This window comes from Oncorhynchus nerka, linkage group LG2 (assembly GCF_034236695.1).
Source record: "Oncorhynchus nerka isolate Pitt River linkage group LG2, Oner_Uvic_2.0, whole genome shotgun sequence".
Lineage (NCBI taxonomy): Eukaryota > Metazoa > Chordata > Actinopteri > Salmoniformes > Salmonidae > Oncorhynchus > Oncorhynchus nerka.
Genome location: NC_088397.1, coordinates 79930181 through 79946648, shown reverse-complemented (window position 1 = coordinate 79946648; position 16468 = coordinate 79930181). Strand labels below are relative to the sequence as shown.

The 16468-nt window shown below is 43.5% G+C and overlaps 1 protein-coding gene across 1 annotated transcript in view; it reads right to left on the bottom strand.

Moving 5' to 3' along the window:
• rhobtb3 (Rho related BTB domain containing 3) overlaps positions 1-16468 on the bottom strand; it is a 36376-nt gene that overhangs the window by 1530 nt on the left and 18378 nt on the right. Inside the window, exons 4-11 of the mRNA XM_065003226.1 lie at positions 13422-13579; positions 12886-12994; positions 11085-11489; positions 7491-7600; positions 6677-6786; positions 5877-6046; positions 4640-4806; positions 812-908 (exon numbers count right to left, since the gene is read on the bottom strand). Of these exons, the coding sequence (XP_064859298.1) occupies positions 812-908; positions 4640-4806; positions 5877-6046; positions 6677-6786; positions 7491-7600; positions 11085-11489; positions 12886-12994; positions 13422-13579 (1326 nt within the window). The remainder of the gene's footprint in view (positions 1-811; positions 909-4639; positions 4807-5876; positions 6047-6676; positions 6787-7490; positions 7601-11084; positions 11490-12885; positions 12995-13421; positions 13580-16468) is intronic.

Below are 16468 nucleotides of genomic sequence, written 5' to 3'. Positions count from 1 at the left end.
TGTCAACCGAGATGACAAAACACAAGGTTGCCGTGATGATATCACCATGGCGACATGTCAACCTTTCGCTCTTGCACACAAACAGTGCCAGGATACATTTTTCTGTCATTGCCTAAACAAACATTTTCAATGAAGCCATCAAGCCGCCTAAGTGTTCTGCCTGATACCCCTGTGCTTACACCTGAGAACTGCACCAGTGTGAATGTGTAGTAGGCCTACTCTCTAGTCTTTATCTCTTCACTTGTGCCCTTCCAGACCCATCTATTTGACCTGATATATTGTGTGCGATAATCCTGTTGTAGATGCTACTAAACGTGGATTGTGTGCTTATTAACCAGTGTGTGTCTTCAAAATCTGTCATAACCAGGGACCTCGTGGCTTGACAGGCATTAGGAAAGGTGAACGCCAATTTAGCGTCGTAGGTGTACAAGCCCTATTTACAAAATTAGAAGGTGTAAATGTTTTTTTACACGCTTTAGCAATCCACTATTCCACCACATCGGCAGTCATAATTATTCATTTAACTTGTAATATGTCCCCTTTCAGAATGTGTCCTCTACTTAATAATCTGTGCTATTAAAACTGACAGTATGTCTACTGAATGGGTTTACAGTTCACTTTATCATATGATAAATTATATACAAAAAGCCATTAGCTTTCACAACAGCTTGCATCAGCCATAGCTTATGGTGACTGTCATGCAGGTCCAATTGCTCAGTTGGTCGACGCATAGGGCTTGCAACACCAGTTGTACTTAGTAAGTAGCTTTGACTTATTAATATTCCCTGTGATCTGCCCTATGGTTTCTCACCTGAGAGCTCCAGGAAGTCAGGCTTGTGGCTGAAGATTAGGTAGTTATTGGCTATGAAGTGGAGTAGCCATACATACAGCTGCTCTGCATTGTGGCACTGTGAGAGAGAGGGGAACAGTGACCACGTTTACATACTCATAGTATTCTTGATAGTAAGTAGCTCATATCCCGCTTCAGGTTTTATTTGGGATAAGCTTTTAACATGCACCTTTTGATATCCCACTCACGAGTATGCCTGAATCCATGAACCGAATATTCCAAATGTTTAAATGGCTTAGTATGGACACTGACTGTAGGCTTATAACCTCTCATATGTACCGTAATATTAACTCCTGCAGAAGTATGCATTTCTTTCATTAAAATGATCGAACACATGTTAATTTTGTCTCTAACATGAGTGGATAAATGATTTATTTCAGCATCTCATGAGAAAATGCAAATGTACTGTAACTTTTGTTACATTTGACACTTATGCAAGCAGACAGTATTTCAACCGCATAAAATATGCACACCAGACCAACTGAAATCTTATCAGAAACGTGTTAAATTGTTTTCTCTGCTTTTCATTCTCTTAAAACCAGTCAAACTGATGACATTTTGCACAGGAATCTTTTCACTGTTTGAGTTATTGCGTTTTTCTCCCCAGTCCCTAAACGAAATACAACTTTAACGTTGTTACATTGATATAATTAATTAGTAATCTAGTTAAGACAATATTCTGTGGAGCACTACTTTATGGCAACATGTTATAACAGCAGAGAAGATGCATGTATCTAACTATAGTTGACAAATAAATGGCCTACCAAATGTTGGGAATTAGAAACAGAAACTTGTCTAAATTAGGGATGAAAGTAGCCAGTAGGCTATATGGTCCAATACGGACTATCAGCCAAATTCATTATTATGGTGGATCAAACTACTCAGGTTACTTTAAGTTATTTGTTTCACAATCAGATGAAAACATCAACACACAACATCCATGATATGCAAAACGGACTCCGCAGACTGAGAAAAACAACAGTAAACGGGCTAAAATGTTTACATGCCATAGTATCAAGTCTAAAATCGGCATAACCCAGGCTTCTTATCCAGGTTTCTCATAACCGAGATTAACAAAATGTAGGGATATGATGTTTATATGCATCAACTCAAAAACAGAATACTGGAGTATCCCGAATAACAATGGGTCATTGGTGTGCATGTAAATGTGGGACGTGTCAGCTGTTTGAGGAAATATGTACTGTCACTAAAAAGAGGGATATGGAGGTGGTAAGTCAGCTATGTTGTAGCTTTTAAAATAGAAACTGCAAGACAGAATACAACAATGACTTCCACATGGAAAATGTCATTTTCCAACCCTGTGAAATGTGTGTGCATGCATATGCTCTCGTTGCCTCAAGCTTTTTTAACCAATGACCTGAAAGCTGGATAGGTGACAGCACAATGGTAGAAACGCTTCACAGCTTAGGATACAAGTGGCTTTCACCAACCACATCCTCTCATGTTTGTGGTAAGGATTGTAAAAAATATAAAAAATAAAAAATAAAAATTACTAGCATTATTTAATAATTTCTCTCTTTATTGGCACAGAGTTATAAACCTTGTTGAAACCTCAAGGGGTGCATCTCAATAGTCTGAAGTGTTTTCTCCTGGTCTCATCTCTCTGGAAAGCACTGTGGAGGATGCTGCTGGAGAAGTTTGTCAGTGCAGATAAGGAACAAATACAAGCAGAGGAATATTATTTAGAACCATGGTCAGATGATAGACCCATGGTCTTCGTCAGGTTGTGAAGGAAAGGAGACCATTGAGGATTGTGGGAGCTAGCCACATACACAGAAGAGAGAACACATACACACTCTCTTGCTGAATAGCAAATCCTTCCTCAAGGAAAGGGAAGTTCAATTCTGGACCTGGAGGGCCAAAACACGTCTGGTTTTCATGCCCTTCTTCAAACCAGGGACTGATTCAGACCTGGGACACCAGGTGTGTGCAATTAACTACCAGTTAAAAACATGAACCAGAAGTGATTTGGCCCACCAGGACCGGACTTGAACAGCCCTGCTCTAGGCACTCCTGTATATCTGAATATGATTTTATGGTTGTGAGAATCTTCACCATATTGCTTCCACCGATCCAATGTTTTAAATATATAAGAGTGTGGAGAGGTTAAGGAGTAGGGGTCGATTTGGAATGGAGCCGGAAGTTCACACACTTAGGTTGGAGGTCATTAAAACTAGTTTTACAACCACTCCACAAAGTTCTTGTTAACAAACTATAGTTTTGGAAAGTCGGTTAGGACATCTACTTTGTGCATGGCAAGTCTTTTTTTCCAACAATTGTTTACAGACAGATTATTTCACTGTATCACAATTCCAGTGGGTCAGAAGTTTACACACACTAAGCTGACTGTGCCTTTAAACAGCTTGGAATCCAGAAAAGTATGTCATGGCTTTAGAAGCTCCTGGTAGGCTAATTGACATAATTTGAGTCAATTGGAGGTGTACCTGTGGATGTATTTCAAGGCCTACCTTCAAACTCACTGCCTCTTTGCTTGTCATCATGGGAAAATCAAAGGAAATCAGCCAAGACCTCAGAAAAAATAATTGTAGACATCCACAAGTCTGGTTCATCCTTGGGAGCAATTTCCAAATGCCTGAAGGTACCACGTTCATCTGTACAAACAATAGTACACAAGTATAAACACCATGGGACCACGCAGCCGGCATACCGCTCAGGAAGGAGGCGCGTTCTGGAGCCGCGTTCAGGAAGGAGATTCGTACTTTGGTGCGAATAGTGCAAATCAATCCCAGAACAACAGCAAAGGATCTTGTGGAGATGCTGGAGAAAACAGGTACAAAAGTATCTATATCCACAGTAAAATAAGTCCTATATCGACATAACCTGAAAGGCCGCTCAGCAAGGAAGAAGCCACTGCTCCAAAACCGCCATAAAAAAGCCAGACTACTGTTTGCAACTGTACATGGGGACAAAGATCATACTTTTTGGAGAAATGTCCTCTGGTCTGATGAAACAGAAATATAACTGTTTGGCCATAATGACCATCATTATGTTTAGAGGAAAAAGGGGGATGCTTGCAAGATGAAGAACACCATCCCAACCGTGAAGCACAGCGGTGGCAGCATCATGTTGTGGTCGTGCTTTGCTGCAGGAGGGACTGGTGCACTTCACAAAATAGATGTCATCATGAGGTTGGAAAATTATGTGGATATATGGAAGCAACATCTCAAGACATCAGTCAGGAAGATAAAGCTTGGTCGCAAATGGGTCTTCCAAATGGACAATGACCCCAAGCATACTTTCAAAGTTGTGGCAAAATGGCTTAAGGACAACAAAGTCAAGGTATTGGCGCGGCCATCACAAAGCCCTGACCTCAATCCTATAAAACACTTGTGGGCAGAACCTATATAGCGTGTGTGAGCAAGGAGGCCTACAAACCTGACTCAGTTACACCAGCTCTGTCAGAAGGAATGGGCCAAAATTCACCCAACTTATTGTGGGAAGCTTGTGGAAGGCTACCTGAAAAATTTGACCCAAGTTAAACTATTTGAAGGCAATGGTACCAAATACTAATTGAGTGTATGTAAACTTCTGACCCTCTGGGAATGTGATGAAAGAAATAAAAGCTGAAATAAATCACTCTACTATTATTCTGACATTTCACTTTCTTAAAATAAAGTGGTGATCCTAACTGACCTAAAATGGGATTTTTCCTAGGATTAAATGTCAGGAATTGTGAAACTGAGTTTAAATGTATTTGGCTAAACTTCCGACTTCAACTGTATATCTCTCACACACACACGCACGAACCTTAGCTCTGCGGAGAAGGCGGATCACACTGATGCCGGTTGATGCCAGCTCTCGGCTAGGCATGCTCTGGAGGTAGGCGCATACACACACCTCACACAGGTGCTGCAGACGCTTCACCTGGTACATCTCTGCACAGACCAGCACGGCCATGGCCTGCAACACACTGGCTGGACACACACACACACACAGTCAAACATACTGGAACCTCGTTTAGAAAATGTTCATACTCATGCACAAATTTGATTGTAAATTGTGGTTGAAATGCACACTTGGGATTTATAACACACACACGCTGCTGTACTGTCATATCACATTAACCAACTGGGAAACATATCAACCCCAAGATAACATCACAAACACACAAAATCCCTCCCCCTTCAAACAAATTGGCCTACATTTACTATCCATCATATCGTAGTGTCACGGTGTCCACTCCAATTGCTCTTGATCTTCCCCCAGCCTGTCAATCATTTTGGGGGAGCTGTCAGTCAAATCCCTCTGGGGCTTATGAGATACTGTTAGTTCCATCTGAGAGTGTAAATCCACCACCATTCATTTTCCCAGCCTGTACTGAGCAGCACTGAGGACCTGGGGCATGTTCACTGACAGGTTGCAGATAGAAATACATCTTTATCTTATGTTTAGGATTCTGTTCTCCTGGGTTTGTAAGCTTTTGCTCCTGCCCTGCTGAATCACACCTGCTTCTAGAGAATCAACTGCTCATAATAATGACCTTAATTTTCTGAATCCAAGTGTTGGTTAGAGCAGGGTTTCCCAAACTTGGTCCTGCGTCCCCTCCTGGGTGCACGTTTAATTGTTTTGCCCTAATACTACACAGCTGATTCAAATAACCAACTCATCAAGCTTGAAACACTGAGTGAGAGCAAGGCTGCAGCAAAAGCCTGCATACTCCATAGCTGTCCAGGAGGAGGGTAAGCCACCCCTGGGCTGTGTGCGAAAACGTTTCTAGCCCTCAAATTCTTGCTTCATCCGTCCTTGTTTCCTCAATTACTCACACTCCCCTCATAGCACATTGGTGGAGAGGATCCACAGTCCCTCCCCCGGACCTCCTCTTCCAATGAAATTGGAAGTGAGGCGAGAAATTGAGGAAACAAGGGCGGAGGAAGAAAGAATTTGACAGCTACCGGTAGTAGCGTTTTCATACACAGCAGTCTAAAGTGGGTGGGCCCCGGCCTATAATGAGCCTGTTTTTGTTCCTGCACTGCAGTGGACCCACCAGGACAGCAGGTGTCAGTGTAAAGGTACTCCAGGAAGGAGAGGAAGGTGTCAGAGGAGACTCCGTGGATGGGCACCACCCGACTCCGTGCCTCCGCATACTTCCCGCTGAACATAGCCGCCATGACATCACAGCGGGCCACCAGGACCGCCCGGTGAGCCGGTAACACACTCCCTGAAACACAGTCTGTTTTTAAATTTAATCCTTATTTTGACAAATTTACTGAGAATTAGAATCCATTATCCTTTATACAGTCTCCTTCACAGCAAGACCTCGGGGAGAAGTTGCTGGAGGAGAGAGGTTGAATGGCGGTTTTCGGTAACATGTTGCTAATCGTTTCCCTGACATACTCCAGTTGTAAGAGGGAAGGTTTTCACGATACCGCTGAGGATAACAGCTACAGCCATTGTTGGTTTCTTGTACTTTTCTGACAAGCTTCCACATTACAGCTTCACATCAGCCAATCATATCTACTGAATGATCTTCTCATACACAGTCTAGGTGCAAGGTGAATTTAATCTAAAACTGTCATAGTTATGAATTGATGCCTTTCAGGAATGGGTCATTTTAATTAACCCAGACCTTATGACCGCTATAGAGCATGACATAATGGTTGTCTTGAAGTATTTTCCATCTAATGACAGGCATTGTTACACTCGTGAAAGTGAGTGAGTTTTCTCTATTCGGTGCAATAATGAAATGGACTGACTCCCTGAGAGCCCCAATGAAGGAATCAGCTAATCATGTTTAATAAAAAAAGGTGACCTGGCACTACATGTAATTGTCTGGGGTGTGTGAACTTGCCTTGCACCATAAAAATTACATCAGAGTAGAGAGGAGAATTGAAGAGGTTGACCAGAGACTGAGGACCAAGCTGGGCGGCCCGGGCGTTGGGCGTGTCCCTGGGACCCTACAAACACACACAGACGCACACACAAACATGCACAGGAACATGTGTGCACAAACACAAACCGACACACACACACACACACACACAGCATGGGTTAAGTCTGAGAATTCCGCCACTGTTGGTGTTTACAAGCATAAGTGCCATTTCATTCAGAGCTTCCACATCCAGCTCCCCAGTGGCATAAAAATAGCCTGTCTAACAGCCTGCCTCAGCAGCAGGTAACTCCACTGTCCCTGGCCTCACTGCCAAGACCGCCTCAATGGAGCTGGCTAATGCTGAAACAGACTGGCAGGCAGGCTCGCTTCCAGAGCAGTCTGCATATCAAACTCATGGCTTCATTATGCTGCATTTTGTTATAACATCGCATGGATCATTGATTTTCAGCTGCTTAGTCAATTCCACTGATGGTTTGAAACCAAACTTATGAAATGCTCCTTGATAAGAACTAGTGCAAAAGTGACACTTCGTTTTTGATGGAATTGAAAAAGAATGAACTCAACCCTCATCACCAGATCTAATTATTACCCTGCATGTCACGTCTCCTGATGTTAAGTCCCACATCACATTCCCTTGGCTCAATCTGAGAGTTTAACCTATCCCAAATGAATCATTTAGTGCACTGCTTTTGACCAGAGCCACATATTGTGTTATATCGGGGTTAGGGTGCGTGCGTGCATTTGTATCTGTTCAAGCTTCTAGGTCACCTTGTCTCTGCCCAGGAAGGAGCGGATGCGGTCCATGAGTTGAGCCACGGCCAGAGAGTTGTTAAGCTTCTCCCCCATGGCCTCCTGGAGGTGCTCCCACTCCCACGCCCCTGGATCACACCAGAACCACAGGCACACAAACACTCATATATACCACAGAAACAGACAGACATATATAAAAATAAATATATAAATATATTCTTTAAAAAACAAGGACATTTTCTAAGTGACCCCAAACTTGTGTGTGTATAAATTTGGGGTCACTTAGAAAATGTCCTTGTTTTTTAAAGAAAAGCACATTTTTTGTCCATTAAAATAACATCAAATTGATCAGAAATATAGTATACAGAAATATAGTAGACATTGTAAATGTTGTAAATGACTATTGTAGCTGGAAACGGCAGATTTTCGTGGAATACCTACATAAGCGTAGAGGCCCATTATCAGCAACAATCCCTCCTGTGTTCCAATGGAAAGTTGTGTTAGCTAATCCAAGTTGACCATTTTAAAAGGCTAATTGATCATTAGAAAACTATTTTGCAATTATGTTAGCATATGTTAGCTGAAAATTGTTGTTTTGATTAAAGAAGAAATAAAACTGGCCTTCTTTAGACTAGTTGATTATCTGGAGCATCATCATTTGTGGGTTTGATTATAGGCTCAAAATGGCCAGAAACAAAGAACTCTCTTCCGAAACTCGTCAGTCTATTCTTGTTCTGAGAAATTAAGGCTATTCCATGCAAGAAATTGCCAAGAAACTGAAGATCTCGTACACCACTGTACTACTCCCTTCACAGAACAGCACAAACTGGCTCTAACCAGAATAGAAAGAGGAGTGGGAGGCCCCGGTGCACAACTGAGCAAGAGGACAAGTACATTAGTGTCTAGTTTGAGAAAAAGACGCCTCACAAGTTCTCAACTGACAGCTTCATTAAATGGTACCCGCAAAACACCAGTTTCAACTTCAACAGTGAAGAGGCGACTCCGGGATGCTGGCCTTCTAAGCAGAGTTCCTCTGTCCAGTGTGTGTTCTTTTACCCATCTTAATCTTTTATTTTTATTGGCCAGTCTGAGATATGTCTTTGTCTTTGCAACTCTGCCTAGAAGGCCAGCATCCCGGAGTCGCCTCTTCACTGTTGACGTTGAGACTGATGTTTTGCGGGTAGTTATTCAATTCCATTCTGTTTCTCAAATATCCCCACTTTCTCTCACACACAGGCGTGCATGTGAGCGCACACACAAGCAATTCACAGAGATGCCATTTAGACAAATACATTTAGCTGCAGACACACATACACACACACACACACCGTATGCTCAGACAGTCACTCTTCCTCACATGTATGTAAAGGCATGAATCAGCCAGGTCCCAGCTTGCCAACTTGAGCACTACAGTAATCGCTTTCCATAATGAATGAGAAAAGCCACAGCCAACACACACACACAAATACACACAACTTCTCCCTCAACGTCAGCACGACAAAGAAGCTGATCGTGGACTACAGGAAACGGAGGGCTGAGCACACCCTCATTCACATCGACAGGGATTAAGTTGAGACGGTCGAGAGCTTCAAGTTCCTCGGTGTCCACATCACTAAGGACCTGTCATGATCCAAACACACCAACACAGTCGTGAAGAGGGCACGACAACACATCTTCCCCCTAAGGAGGCTGAAAAGATTTGGCATGAGCCCTCAGTTCTACAGCTGCAACATTGAGAGCATCTTGACTGGCTGTATCACCACTTGATGTGGCAACTTCTCAGCATCGGACCGCAAGGTACTACAGAGGGTAGTATGTACGGCCCAGTATATCACTGGGGCCGAGCTCCCTGTCACCCAGGACCTCTATACCAGGCAGTGTCAGAGGAAGGGCTTAACATTTTTCAAAGATTCCAGCCACCCAAGTCAAAGCATGTTCTCTCTGCCACCACACAGCAAGCGGTACCGAAGCGCAAAGTCTGGGATCAAAAGGCTCCTGAACAGCTTCAACCCCAAGCCATCAAACTGCTGAGCAATTAATTAAAATGGCTACTCAGACTTTAAATTTTCCACTCCTATCTACAGGATCAAAAGTATGTGGACAGCTGCTCGTCGAACATCTCATTACAAAATCATGGGCATTAGTATGGAGTTGATCCTCCCTTTGCTGCTATAACAGCCTCCTCTCTTCTGGGAAGGCTTTCCACTAGATATTGCTGCGAGGACTTGCTTCCATTTAGCCACAAGGACATTAGTGAGGTTGGGTGATTAGACCTGGCTCACAGTCTGCGTTCCAGGTGTTTGATGGGGTGTTCGATGGGGTCAAGGTCAAGACCTTGCTTTGTGCACGAGGGCATTGACATGCTGAAACAGGAAAGGGCCTTCCCCAAACTGTTGCCACAAAGTTGGAAGCACAGAATCGTCTAGAATATCATTATGCTGTAGCGTTAAGATTTTCCTTCACTAAAACTAAGGGCCTAGCCTGAACCATCAAAAACAGCCCCATACCATCATTCCTCCTCTACCAAACTTTACAGTTGACATCCAGGCAGGTAGAGTTATCCTGGCATCCTGCCAAACCCAGATCAGTACGATGATACGATGGTGAAGCGTGATGCATCACTTCAGAGAACGGGTGTTCAATGATCCAGAGTCCAATGGCGGCTAAATTTACACCACTCCAGCAGATGCCTGGCATTGCACATGGTGATCTTAGGCTTGTGTGCGGCTGCTCGGCCATGGAAACCCATCGAACAGGTCTTGTGCTGACGTTGCTGCCAGAGGAAGTTTGGAACTCGGTAGTGAGTGATGCAACTGAGGACAGACACGCTACGTGCTCCAGCACTCCCATCCTGTGAGCTTGTGCGGCCTATCACTTTGTGGCTGAGCCGTTGTTGCTCCTAGACTTTTCCACTTCACAATAACAGCACTTACAGTTGACTGGGGCAGCTCTAACAGGGCATAAATTTGACAAACTGACCAGTCGGAAAGGTGGCATCCTATGACGGTACTATGTTGAAAGTCACTGAGCTCTTCGGTAAGGCCATTCTACTAACCATGTTTGTCTATGGAGATTGCATGGCTGTGTGCTCAAGTTTATACACCTGTCAGCAACAGGTGTGGCTGAAATAGCCAAATCCACTAATTTGAAGAGGTGTCCACGTACTTTTGTATATATAGTGTACATGTACATTGATTAAAGTACTATCACCTAATCTAACCTAAATGTACATACTACCTCAATCATTCACCCAACTACCTTGTACCCCAGTACACTGACTCGGTACCAGTGCTCCTTGTATACAGCCTGTATATAGCCTCGTTATTGTTATTTTATTGTGTATTTTGTTATTTTCTTTTATCTATTTGATCATTTTATTTCTTACTGCATTGTTGGGAAAGTATACACTTGTTGTATTCGGCACGTGACAAATACAATTAGATTAGAAACACACAGAATGGAGACTGCAGATAGTCGTAGCAGTAGTTTTCATACAGTGATGGTAAATGATCCATTATAAAAGAAGACAACATTATCTCACTTAGCTACAGCCTCGCTCTCTATCTCTGCTCCACGCGCTTATAGCGAACAGCACTTGAACCAGTAGTTTACCTCGGTAGAGGAACATGAGCGTCTCCCACAGGCACAGGCACAGCAGCGGGTCCTTTACCACCAGGCGTGATAGCCGTCCAGCCAGATGCCCATCAGGCCGCAACCCGTCCTCTTTGCCCAGACCCCCATCCCAGGTGGAGAGCAGTGATGGGGGTCCCCCGTCTCCCCGGCCGTCCCCCCGGCAAGCGCAACGCGAGATGGGCCTCTCCCTGGCCTTGGGCCCCAGCAACAGCTGTCTGAAGTAGGGGCTGACAGCACAGAGGACGGCGGCATGCCCCCAGCCCAGCTCCTTCCCAGAGTCCCCAGCGTAGAAAGCTACATCGGCAAACTGGACGCCGCGCTCCAACAGCCACTGTAGGTCCTGAGAGAAGCTGGACTCCTCCACTCGGATGGGGGGAAGACGTGCTGGATGGATGGAGAGAGGGAGAGTAAGAGAGAGATTAGAGAGTTGGGCGAGGGGATGAGGGAAAAGCAGAGTATTAGGTGGAAGGTAAACAGAGACAGTGTTAAGGTAAATCAATGTCCTTATAATCCTATTTATGCTTAATCCACGCTGCACCCCTGTGCACCTCATCACTTTTTTATTGCCACTCAGTTTTGGCCTGGTTTACAGGAAAGCTTCTCCAGGAATCAATGCACTTCATATTTAATGGATGTTGCACGACAGAGCGAGAGAGAGTTAAGTAGAGTTGGACGGGCCCCAGGCAATCCAACCCATCCACCCACCTACTTTGGCAGTGCTGCCCTTCGCTGTCAATCACCAAGTCAAAGTTCATCAGACATAGTGGCTAAATGGCAAGGCTGCTATATTTAGTATGTTTACTGTAGCTTAGCCGTGTGCTCTGTACATGAACACAGATAGGTGTAGTATGTGTACTACACATTCACAGGAATAAACAAACAAAGAATGAACACTATAGGGTGAGGGGCTGACTAACAGATCATTCTAAACTTTGATAAAGCAGTGAAAATTTCTGTTCTATATTGAGAAAAGGAAGCAAATGTACACTCAGTTTGCTACAACCAAAATGTGATCATCTACTGAAGTTTAAGATACAGCGGCAAAGTTTCAACCAACATGATATGATCTTGGTCAGGTCACCTGTATAATGATGTATTTTCACTAACCTTCAGTCGAAGATCCCATTTGGGCAGGAAACTCCCCAATTATTTATTCAGCTCCTCTGGCATGTTTGGATATGCGCAATTACTCTCTTTTCATAATTCCTAATTAATCTCATGAGCTAAAATAGTCCTGATATTCTCATCTCAGATCTCACAGACCTTGAATCTATGCAAAATAAATCCCCCAAAAGTAAGGTATCTATTAGATTGGTCCAGCTGTAGAAATGTTGTAATTTGACTATTCTGTGTCTACTATACATTTGGTTAAAACACCCAACTGTGTAAGTGATTGGTTACAATGTAGTCACATACAGTCGGGTGAATATCAGAAGAAAAAATAGATGTATAATTCAAAACATCTAGTAGCATGTTTATAACAACAGTAGCATGTGCAGGGAGAACAAGAACGGGTTGAGAATTAAACCCAGAGGAACACCACAAGTAAAGTTGATATAATAGAACGGGTTGAGAATTATACCCTGAGGAACACCACAAGTAAAGTTGATATAATAGAAAGGGTTGAGAATTAAACCCAGAGGAACACCACAAGTAAAGTTGATATAATAGAAAGGGTTGAGAATTATACCCTGAGGAACACCACAAGTAAAGTTTATATAATATACGCATAGAACTGATTTAAAGGTGCCCTATTCTAGTATTACAGTCTCTCTCTCACCTGGTTGTTCCAGATGAGGGGGGCGGGGCTCATTCAGCTTGTTGCCACGCCTCTTTTCTGGACGGTCGTTGGCCTTCTGCTTCAAACATTGAATCATGAAGTACTCCAGCTGAATACAAATACAAACACACCCTAGTTAGCATAAACATACACACCAAAATAAAATGGTGACACAATTAATTTTATAATCACACTGCATCCAGTCCCATTCTTATCTCCACTATGGCCAATAACATAATACTCTGCCATCTACATCAGGGATGAGCAAATTCAGTCCTCGGGGGCCGGAGTGGTGTGACACTGTTTCCCGACCCCTAGCAAACACAGCTAATTGCATTCTATACTGAAGATCATATGGTTAGTTGATTAATGGAGTTAGCTGGGGCGAAGGTTTGACACCAATCAGGCCCGTGAGGCCTGGCATTGCATCCCTGCTCTACATCATCAATGATGAATGATAACATTGATCACACACCAGTCATAAATCACACCATCAAACAATGATCATTTCATAACTGGCAGATGCCGACACTCACCACGCTGCCAAAGTAGCGGCTCACAAAGACATGGTTGAGGGAGGGTAGCTCCAGATAAGTGGCCCCCAGGTCCCTAGAGAGCTGCAGGCCCTCGCTGTGTGGGACACAGCTGCTCCAGTCTGATGCACATAGGGGGCATGTGCAGGGGGGCCCCTCATCTAGACAGTGAGATAGGACAGGAGAGGTGAGTGAGACAGGATGAAATGTACCTCCTCTAAATGTCCACCACATGAGGCTGCTGAGGGGAGAACAGCTCATAATAATGGCCGGAACAAAGTGAATGGAATGACATCAAACACATGGAAACTATGTGTTTGATGTATTTGATAGCATTTCACAAATTCCGCTCCAGCCATTACCACAAGCCCGTCCTCCCCAATTAAGGTGCCACCAACCTCCTGTGATGTACACACACTCAGTGCTCAAAAACACGGTACCACCCACAAAACTTCCAGCAGAAAATCTCACGATTATATTTTATCCATCATAGATATAAGCACATACTGACATTCAGATGGATTTACAATGCATGCATAGGCATACCCTGCATATGCAGAATTCAGCCTACATGCAGATAGACAAAGTCAGAGAGCGAGAATATAAAGAAAAAAAATACACATCAGCATCCTAAATGTGTACCTGTAAGCACAGCAGTGTTCTAGAATATTGGACCGTTCATACTTTTCAAATTCTCAGTGGGGTGTAGCAATTTCTCCAACAGTCACCCCATTCAAATTAATAGAGGACACGTACGCAGAGCCGCGTTGGTTGGGATTTTTGGGGAGGTGTGCGTTTTGGGCTTTTGAGTCCCTTGCGGATGGTGGACTCAGAGCCACGCAGCTATGTCACAATGGGAAGCCGGATTATCGCATCTCTGCGCCTGTGGACTCTGGATTACATTTAAGAGGGAAATGTAGGGAGAAGTAAAAAGACGTGATGAAGGAGCCAGAGAGCGAGACATAGTGGGGCGGTCTGCTCAGTGCCAAATGCAAGGAATAAATCACTCTGCTAATAAAACTGCAGGCATAGAGTGAAAGGTAGACACTCTCTGTTGTGCGTTTGTGTGTGTGTGTGTGTGTGTGTGTGTGTGTGTGTGTGTGTGTGTGTGTGTGTGTGTGTGTGTGTGTGTGTGTGTGTGTGTGTGTGTGTGTGTGTGTGTGTGTGTGTGTGTTGCAATGATTTTGCCCTAAGTCACCTAACCAAGGCAACAGGAAACAACTGCACGCAGCTGTCATCCGCCACATTCATTTGGGGATAGCTTTAGCACAGACAATAAAGCAGCGACGAAACAATACAAAAACAGGGTGTCAGATCCACCACCATCCCACAAGACCCCTCTCTCAACACCAAAGAGTTATCAAATACTATTATCATCTTGCAATGAAGCTCTGGCAAGATCTTAAAGCATCTCACCAAGCTAAAAATAACCCATCATGAATGTGGTGTATTCGTTTACACCACTGAAATAAAAAAGATGGGGACACAGAAGCATAGACATTAAAGTGGGCATGATGGTTAATACTTTGCTAGTTTAACACCACTGACCTGGGTAATACCAGGTGTCACTGTACCACTCAATGTGTGTGTGGGTGTCAGGGTTTGGACTACTTCTTTCTTGCACCAGATTATGCTTGGTTTGTTTGTTGTTTAAACCACGAAGACACATTACTTAGATGCAAAAGCCTGGGGCCTGTTTGAGATTTAATCATAAAATGAGAATCATCCTCTTAACTGAAAAGACAAATCCACTCCTTCAGCCATTTCCTCTGCTCCTACCGTATGTAATGTAGCCATATTTTCAAAAGACACAAAATGCTATAGATTATATTTTTTGGATGATATGAGTTTAGTTTCAGTTTATTGCATCGTAACAGAGTTATGTCAGATGGCATTAACATGGTTGGAAGCAATAACCTATTATGACTGGTGTGAGAGGCCTCATATCCAGTCAATGTCGTGTTTCTAAAAGTGCTGTGAGGGAACCATTGACTGCAATGGATTGTAAGACTGCTGAACAAAACTTCCCCACAATGGCAACCTGGCATGTGGTAAGTACATGGCAGTGGAGGATCCTCAGATGAGGAAGGGGAGGACCATCCTCCTCAGTGAATTTAATAAAAATAAACATTTTAAAACATTTAAAAACTTTTTAGATAAAACTATACTAAATATAATCACGTCACTAAATAATAGATTAAAACACACTATTTTCCAAATAAGGTCTGCAGTAGCCTCAATAGCCCTCTACAGGGTAGCGCCATGGTGTAGCCGGAGGACAGATAGCTTCTGTCCTCCTCTGAGTACATTGACTTCAATACAAAACCTAGGAGGCTCACGGTTCTCACACCCTGCCATGGACTTACACTGTAATTATGATAACTTCCGGAGGACGTCCTCCAACCTATCAGAGCTCTTGCAGCATGAACTGACATGTTGTCCACTCAATCAAAGGTTCAGGGAATTAATCTAGTACTGAAAGCATAAACTACAGCCAACTAGCACTGCAGTGCATTAAATGTGGTGAGTAGTTGACTCAAGGGGAGAGAAAGAAAATAGTTGTGCAGTTTTTAACATGAATTTATTCCTAAATGAAGGAGAAGCAAGAGAGAGAGTGTGTCATTTTTTTTCAGTTTCACTCCCAAAAGATAGAATTTGTAGATAATTGACCCTCTTTCTGGGACTCACCCACAAACAGGACCAAACCTGGCCTGCTGAGGAGTGACGGACTCCATCCTAGCTGGAGGGGTGCTCTCATCTTATCTACCAACATAGACAGGGCTCTAACTCCTCTAATGCAGCTAGCTAGTTTAGCCTACAAAAACACCCTGCTCAAACAGAGGGATGCTATGTTAGCTAGCTGGCTATGACTATCCAACACAACACTGGAACTGTTCCAAGTCAAGGTAAGCTTTTGGTTTAACTAATTTATTGCCACCAGGGCCTACCGGTGTAACTGCTTGCTGACTGTACACTGTAACGTTACTGCATGATTGTAGTGAGTTCACGAACATGTTAGTTCTATTAGCCTAGCTGACTATGACGTTACT